This window comes from Helicoverpa zea, chromosome 7 (genome assembly GCF_022581195.2).
Source record: "Helicoverpa zea isolate HzStark_Cry1AcR chromosome 7, ilHelZeax1.1, whole genome shotgun sequence".
Classification (NCBI taxonomy): Eukaryota; Metazoa; Arthropoda; class Insecta; order Lepidoptera; family Noctuidae; genus Helicoverpa; species Helicoverpa zea.
Window position 1 is genome coordinate 4,506,758 of NC_061458.1, and position 8,163 is coordinate 4,514,920.

The window sequence follows — 8,163 nt, forward strand, 5'->3', positions numbered from 1 at the left end:
AAATGCATAGATGTCTGAACGTGGGTGGTCGTTTGAGTGATGGGAGTTTTGCAGACATTGTTAAATTTTAGTTGAATGTACAATAAAAACAAGTATAAGTACCTATACAAACATAATGATAGTCCCAGAAATAAAGGCTTTCAATCATAAACGAAATAGGTGCTTGATGCACTAGCTGTCTTTGCTTTGATTTCCCACTATAAAACTTACGGAACAACATTTGATATTTTACGAAGAAAAAAAAAACAACTGCATTCCGATTTCAAACTCCGCTGACGTAAAAAAATGTTGATCAGTAATTGATGTCCTACCTAGAGTCTCCGGAGATTAATTTAGCGGGAGGCGAGCGACAATGTAGACGTCTAGATGGAGTTGAGTACCGTAACACGCGGTCCTGTAGCCTAACTTCCTACGGACTGCGATAAAACGCCCCGTAGTGACGTCACTATGTTGAAAATATTGGGAATTTTGGAGTAAGAGAAATGATTGGGAAATTAAGTGGCCCTAATAAAACTTTTCAGATTTGTTATAAGGTTAATAAGTATTAGCATATTATGAACGTGGCAATGGTCTCTTACGAGTAACTCCTACTCTTAAGTCTGCTAAAGTTTTATATGTTAGCGAGTTGGAACTTTAATTAGTGAAAACGCAAGGGTAAACTTACCTTACTACATGACATGATTTCTCTATTTTAATATCTTCTCTATTTTTGATTTTGAATGTGCTAATAAAAGTAAAAGTGGATAGCAAAACATACAATGTTTTTAAGACATCAGAAGAATGGGGAGGTCAGCCAAAGCGTCTTGAATTAATTTCAGTTATGGCTGAAAATTCGCCTATTTAAATGTATTATAGTAGAAGCTTGAAGGTCACCGCTTGTCTACGTGACGCATTTGCAATTCTAGTATTTAAATCATGCGCATAATTAGGTGCTCACTTAAATAGGAATTAAGTATTTCTGATTGTACGGATAACGCAAGGCTGAGACCTAAGACGTAGGTGTTCCTAGTTAAAAGAATGGTCGTAAAAAGTAGTTTAAAAAATAAAATATCATTATGTATCTAAGGAACCCCGGAAATCATCGGTATTTTTTAATTGTCGATGAATGACACCTATTTTCACATATGTTTAGAACAACAGCTGTCTTTCAAACAAAAATACTGCGCAACAATTGTTTCACATTTATTTTTAATGTTTCATGGAAAACAAGGCATAGTAAACGATCCTGAGACTATTAGTAACGCATCAGGACCTCGAGTGCTGACGGTTGCAGCCGTCAACTAACAAAACGTTGGTAATTACGTAATTAGGAGCGTGTAAACATAGGTTGCAAACTCAAGGCATTCAAGTATTCTGTGTAACGCAAGGAAATACTTACCTATGTGAAAAATTTCATTGACAGTAAAAAAAGTATTTGCAGTTGAGAATCAGTTGTTGCTTTACAAAGCTTCTTCTAATATTTGATAGTGATTATGAAGACGTGATCCTATGATATATCTACGATTACGACTCTCACATACTCAGTCTCATTTACCATTCAAACAGCCATGTACTAATCTTCCATTTCAAATGCAGGATCCACTGTTAACACTCTAACAACTATAACAATAAATAGGCGGCATTCGTGTCCTAAGTCATTGTCTAAACCTAACATCAATTACGAACGTACCACCTAAACTTAAATCCACAAACTGCAGCGCATTCGGGAATTATCCTTCCTATTTCCCTACTTAATGGGAGACGAATGTCGTTAGAAGTCGCAAGTGCTCGTAAAATCCGGCAGTTTTCATACTGTCCAGAATGGTACACAAGAAAACCTGTAAGACTGTGGATAGAGAAAATGAACGCGCTGTAAAAGAAATTCTCTGGTTGGTTGTTGTCCTGCTGCTAATAAGTCGATGATGTTGTTCCGGGATATTTTAGACTGCGGCGGTTGCTAAGCGTCTGGCCTCGCAGTTTGAACGCTAAGCCAAGTAGGAATGGGGGTGGAGGCAAGTGGAGCGGAGACGACTAATTGACCATCGACTACATGCAAATCGCTAATTACCGTCGTCGGTAGCCGAGCTTCGTATATAAATAATGGCCGATACAATTATTTTCTATTGCTAGACCCGCGAATATCAGATAGTTATGCTAATAATAAAACTATGTAAGAGCCCGTAACAGCGGCATCGTTAAACATTGAATTTTTTTGCGTGACTTGTTACATAAATGTTGCAAACTATTGTTTATTTATTACTGTGACTTTGCCTTGAATGCGTTCAAGTGTTATCTGTAAAGGTGACCACGCGTGTAGTTTGTTACTCGTTCCTCTAGTTAAGGCTTAAGGTGCGATTTTCAATACATTGTTATAAAAATACGTGTCTTTGTTCGTGAGTCGTGATTACACATATATTATTGTTTGTTTTACTTTGTTGGAAAACACACGTGTTAAATTGCTTGGAAACAGGGCCTAATGCTCTTGCGCATCTTTTAATGTTACGTCTTACTTGTTACGTAATGATGAAAATCTGTTTACTTTGTGCGGAAATTAAATCTTGTGTACCTACCTACTGAATTTTAAATTATGAGCTGTTTAGCTTAATGCTATGTAATTGTATGATTTGTAAAATTAGTTAATCAATATGAAAAAAAATTAGTAAGACGGCATTTTGTAAGTTGTCTTTATCCTTAAATACATATTTCTATGCAGGTCTTAAAGAATTCAGAAGTTAAAGCAAATACAAAATTAAATACATAGTAACAATAACAAAGCACCAAAACAAACAAACAACATAATTATAAGTAAATAAAATATTAACGTGAGAAAAAAAAAACAGCCCAATTTCAACATATTATTTTCATGAGTTTCAGAATCAAAGAATATACCAAAATGACTTCAGACAATAACGAAGTTCCATACAAAACACTCAATAATTTAAATCCAATATAAAAAGTATGCAAAACAACGTTGAAAAATGCAACGTATATTGTACGTAAAGAAGCTCACTAAGTGAAGATAACTTGCGCACAGTGGCGCCATCTAGACGTCTACATGGATGCTTGGCTAAATTAATTTTCACCCGAACTAAATGCATCATGCTTTGTAACGCATATATATTATTTTTGTATACCTACTTCATACTCTCTGATATAACTACACTATGTTAAATACGTATCAGTAAATTAAGTTTGAAAAAAGTTAAAGTTCGAGGCACTATTTTAAAACAAAGTTCCTAATTTCAGTAAAACAATTGCGCATGTTATTCTCTATTTCTAAAATTGACGCGCACAAGAATATACCCGAAAGAAGGTTGCATAACCTTCACAGCGTTTTCACACTAGAGGATTTTCAGCGCAAATCTTACGAACTGCGTCTTACAAACTATTGCCAAATATCGGTTCATACGATACCACTTGGAACTGCGCGTAAGGATTTTCTCGCGCATAGAAAAATGTACGTACGCGTGACAGGATCCGTTAGGATGAAAAAGCTCTTATTCCTGAAGTAATAATATGAACCACGCAACTGATATGAAAAAGACGGAAACTGCAAAGGGACTTCAATTATTTCAATATCCATGTCTAAACAAAGTAACGGTATATTCCAACCCGTTATCTACTTGGACAGAATAAGATAAAAAAAACATGCATAAATAATACCTAATGCATATGCTTAGATTAAACTTTTTTATTTAAAAAATAATTCAGGTAGGTTACATTTAAATAGCCCAATCAGTAACGGTGATGCGCTAAAACAGCACTTAATTTATATTATTTTAAATATTAAAAAGATTCGATATTCATCTAAAACCAATTAAATCGCTGTCTAGCTGTGATCAAATTGTTTAAACCATTGGATAATTTTGAATAAATAATGATTATGCGCGATTAGCAATATTATGTAATGTATAGGGAGTCAATAGAATAGTATGTATATGCAATTATTATTTAATCCAATCTTTTTAAAATGTCATGACGTAAAACGCAACATTGTTGACGTAAAAAGGAAATTGAAATGAAATAACAAAATGTCGCAAAGATACGAGTTCGTCAAATAATTTAATTAAACAATTACATTCTGAACATGTACCTCTACAGCAAATATGGCGTCTACCAATCTTTGTACTTTAACTGAATTCAATGACAGTTTTTTTAAATGAATATGAATAACCGATTAAGGTATTGTAATAAATATTAACAGAAAAGGCTTCATTTTGTACTTATTAAAATAATGTTACGTCCAATTTCATTGAATTTTAATATCTTATGAATGTAATTTTTGTTTTTCTTTCGCTTACAAAAGCTTATGAAAATATGTTGTAATAGCATTCAGTGGGCAGGTAATTTTGAACTGTCGCGCAGTTGTCTGTTTGACACGATAAAAGATGAACATCTTTTTTAATAAATAGCCAATGTAACATTATTGTCTATTCTATTAATCTCAATCGGGCCATGTAGGTTTTTTGTTGCATAAAATTTTCTGGGGTAGATAATCTGTTTTGTTTTAAATATCCAACCATACAACTTTTGTACATGGAATTAGTGACGCATCAAATTAAAATGCGTTTATTATACGGGTTATTTAGGCGTGTGTAAAACATGCATAGTGTTATCTGTAGGAAAACTTTCTTAAATAAAAATATTGCCTGATTTAGGACCACGAAAAATGATATTAATAAATTAATACATCTGAAAACACATAATAGTTTTGTGCAATTTCAGATACATAATGTAAGTAAGCAAGCACAAAACCTTTTTTCAATCTTACAACACTTTTCGACCATGCGTGGTGGCCTGCCATCTTTCACCGACTTCGCACCACCAACTGTCCTGCAAACATTTATAAGTTACTGCTCAACTACGTCTCCAACCGCAAAGTATGCCTCAGATTCGCAGACTGCCAAGTAGAAAAGAGTATGACCAGGGGTTGCATACAGGGATCGGTCTGCGGACCTACCTTGTGGAACACGATCCTGGATGACCTTCTTTCAATGGAACTGCCATCTGGCTGCCACCTTCAAGCTTATGCCGATGACGTACTGCTTGTTACCCACGCGAAAGACACCACCGCACTCGAAAACTTAACAAATACTATGCTCTCAAAGATCACAGCATGGGGGAAATCCGTCAAGCTCTCCTTCGGGCCCTCCAAAACTCAAGCAATGGGGTTCACAAACAAATCAGCCAAATGCATCATTAAAATAGACGACCAAAAAATCAGTTTTGTCAACTCTTTCAAATACCTGGGAGTTGTCATAGACCGTAAGATGCGATTTACGCAGCATGCAACCTATACCATAGAAAAATCTAAAAAATTATTAAACAAACTCACCATTTTTGTCAGACCCACTTGGGGCGTCCACGCAGATAATATACGTATCATTTACGAGCAGGTAATACAGCCAATCATTTACTACGCCGCGAGCATATGGTCCGGCGCACTGCGATACTCGTACATTCGGAAAAGACTCCTCTCATTACAACGGCTCTTTGCCCTCAAAATTATTCAGGGATTCCGCACTGTGAACACCCCCACAGCAATCTCGCTTGCCAACCTTACTCCTCTTCCCTCGAAAATTCTTGCAATAGCTGATTGCGAACGCACCAAACTCAACGGCTTCTCTTCTTTTCTACCCTCCGACATCCCACTGGAAACCCCCACCCACCCAACTTACTTCCTTCACCCCTCTCTCAGGAATGGCATTAAATTCAAAGAGTTAAAATCAGTGGAAGAAATTGCTGCAGTGTGTGGTCCCGACACTACCCAAGTATACACCGACGGCAGCAAGCACAACGACAGGGTAGGAGCTGCTGTCGTTATTATACAAAACAATAGCGTCAGATATATTAAAAAACTGAAACTCCACGAGTGCTGTTCGGTGTTCCAGGCCGAAATGCTTGCAATACTGCATGCCTGCAAGCTGCTTTTAGACCGAAGATCCTCTCCTGCCACAGTCCTTTCAGACTGCAAGTCCGCCCTTACAGAACTGGCAAACCCCTATAGCTCGAACCATTTTGCTACGCAAGTCCACAATCTCCTCTTAGATGCTGAGTCTGCTGGCCTCAGTATATCGTTCGCTTGGATTAAATCCCATATCGGGATTCCAGGCAACGAACTGGCTGATTCCGCCGCTAAATCTGCTGCCAATCTTCACCGCTCCTGTGACTATGCATCGATCCCAATCAGTTACGTTAAATATAAGAATAATCTCCTCTGCCGCCAGGCAGCCTCTGATCTCTATGACACAGCAACTCACATCAAAACTCTTATCCCCAGCTATGAGCAGCTCCAAATATATTTAGCGTCAGTCAAACCAAACTTCGCGATCACGCAATATTTATCCAACCACGGCTACCACAAATCTTATCTTCACCGCTTCCACATCACCCCCGATAATCTGTGTCCATGTGACGGGATTAGCATTCAGACCTGGAAACACCTGACTCAGGAATGTCTTCGCTTTTCTTCCACTCGGAATGACCACTTGATTGTGGCGGATGGTTCGAGCCCCTATGACATAACCCAGCTGACGCCAGAAGCTATGGACACCATGCACAATCTCATTTTTCAGATTGTCAGGCAGCTCAAGCGGTTTAACAACAACTAGCCCATTTGTAACCGCCGATTACCATACCATCATCCCACCATTTCCCAACATTACATCATCCCATCATTTCTATACCATATCCCTTAAATTTAGTTTTATATTTTATTTATTATGTATGTATATATTATATAATTGATAAAACATATCCCTCCTCAAACTACCCACAACATCTAAAACCCCTCCACAATACCTCCCCAACCCAAAACCAGTCAGGAGAAAGGCGCAGACATACCATAAGTGTTACCCTTTCTCCCCAATGTAAATATTAAAAAAAAAAAAAAAAAACACTATTGCCTACATAAAAATATATGAAATACGTTTTTATATGAAAGTACGTGTCTTTTTGTCGTCACATTAACGGGTGCTGGGGGTGTCACAGTGGTGTCATGCAATACTGCAATCATAGCGTGCATTGCGGACGACGTTCTTGCACTCGAAAAATAAACACCTACATATATAATGAAGGTATGTAGGTGCCTATATCCGTTTCAGACGGTTTTAGGGTGACTACGTATTTATTTTTGTCTGTTTCTTGCTTTAATACATGAGTTTTGTTGTGGTTTGGGAGAACTTAGAAATTTTAGGTTTTATTGTTTATAAGTAAGACTTAAGTAAACAATTGATGTATATTTCCAGTCCTGATAAAATTTATTGTAATTAAATACTGAGGACGATGCATAGAGACTTTATTTAGCATTCATATACTTGGGTTTATTAATATATTTAAATGTGTCTCAAAAATAGATATTAGTTATGTAAGGTATTTATATTTACATTTACTGAAAATTTTTAATATAGAATATTAATATCAAAATATACAGTGTCATTACAAAAAATATTTATGTTTGACAGGTGTGTAAGAAAAAATATACACGTGTTAAAAGTCTGTCAAACCTTTTTTGTAATACCACCTATTTTTAGTCTGAACGACCAATCAGCATATTGACGAATTCGAATTTCAAAACGGTTCGAATAGAACTGGCAGCTAATAATATGTGCTTAGGTAATAGGTACAGCTTATCCTGATAGGTAACTGCAATTTTCACAATAGCGTGGCCATTAAAATAAAAAAGGCAACTGAAAAGCGCCCAAGTTCTGTGTACATTAGGTATAGTGAGTCACGCACGGATACTGGGTCACGCAATAAGGCTGTTGTCACGTGATTTTGATGCCACAGGTATAATATTTCAGGAACTGTAACTAATAATTCTTGGTTCCTATTTTTCATGATTCGTCATGTGCATTCGATATTTGAATTATTTTGTAAACTGCTGTCTGCTTGTTCGCTTATCTGCCTATAACTTCTCCATATCCAAACAAATAAACCTTGGTAGATGCTTGGCTAAAGGTTTGATAATAGGCTACCTATATTACAGAATTGGTACCCGATGTTTTGAGGAAAATAACTCAAAACATGCCGCGAGGAACAGCTATTGTTAAAAAAGCTCATAAGAAAAAGAAGTAATATGTATGCGAAATATAAGGATATAAATCGAAGTTATTTGATGTCTGATTATATTCGACAGTAAGGATTAGAATGACGTAGGTCATCTGGTTAGTTATGTAATAGTGA

General features: G+C 36.5%; 1 protein-coding gene across 1 annotated transcript; it reads left to right on the forward strand.

Annotated features, from left to right (window-relative positions):
* The first annotated feature begins 4,898 nt into the window (after positions 1–4,898).
* LOC124632025 lies at positions 4,899–6,590 on the forward strand. The gene has a single exon (XM_047166678.1). It carries the CDS (start codon positions 4,899–4,901, stop codon positions 6,588–6,590), a length of 1,692 nt encoding a protein of 563 aa, XP_047022634.1.
* Positions 6,591–8,163: the final 1,573 nt, after the last annotated feature.

What these genes read in the sequence shown, in the direction of transcription:
- LOC124632025 (XM_047166678.1), top strand. Translation starts at nt 4,899, where the DNA reads ATGACCAGGGGTTGCATACAGGGATCGGTCTGCGGACCTACCTTGTGG.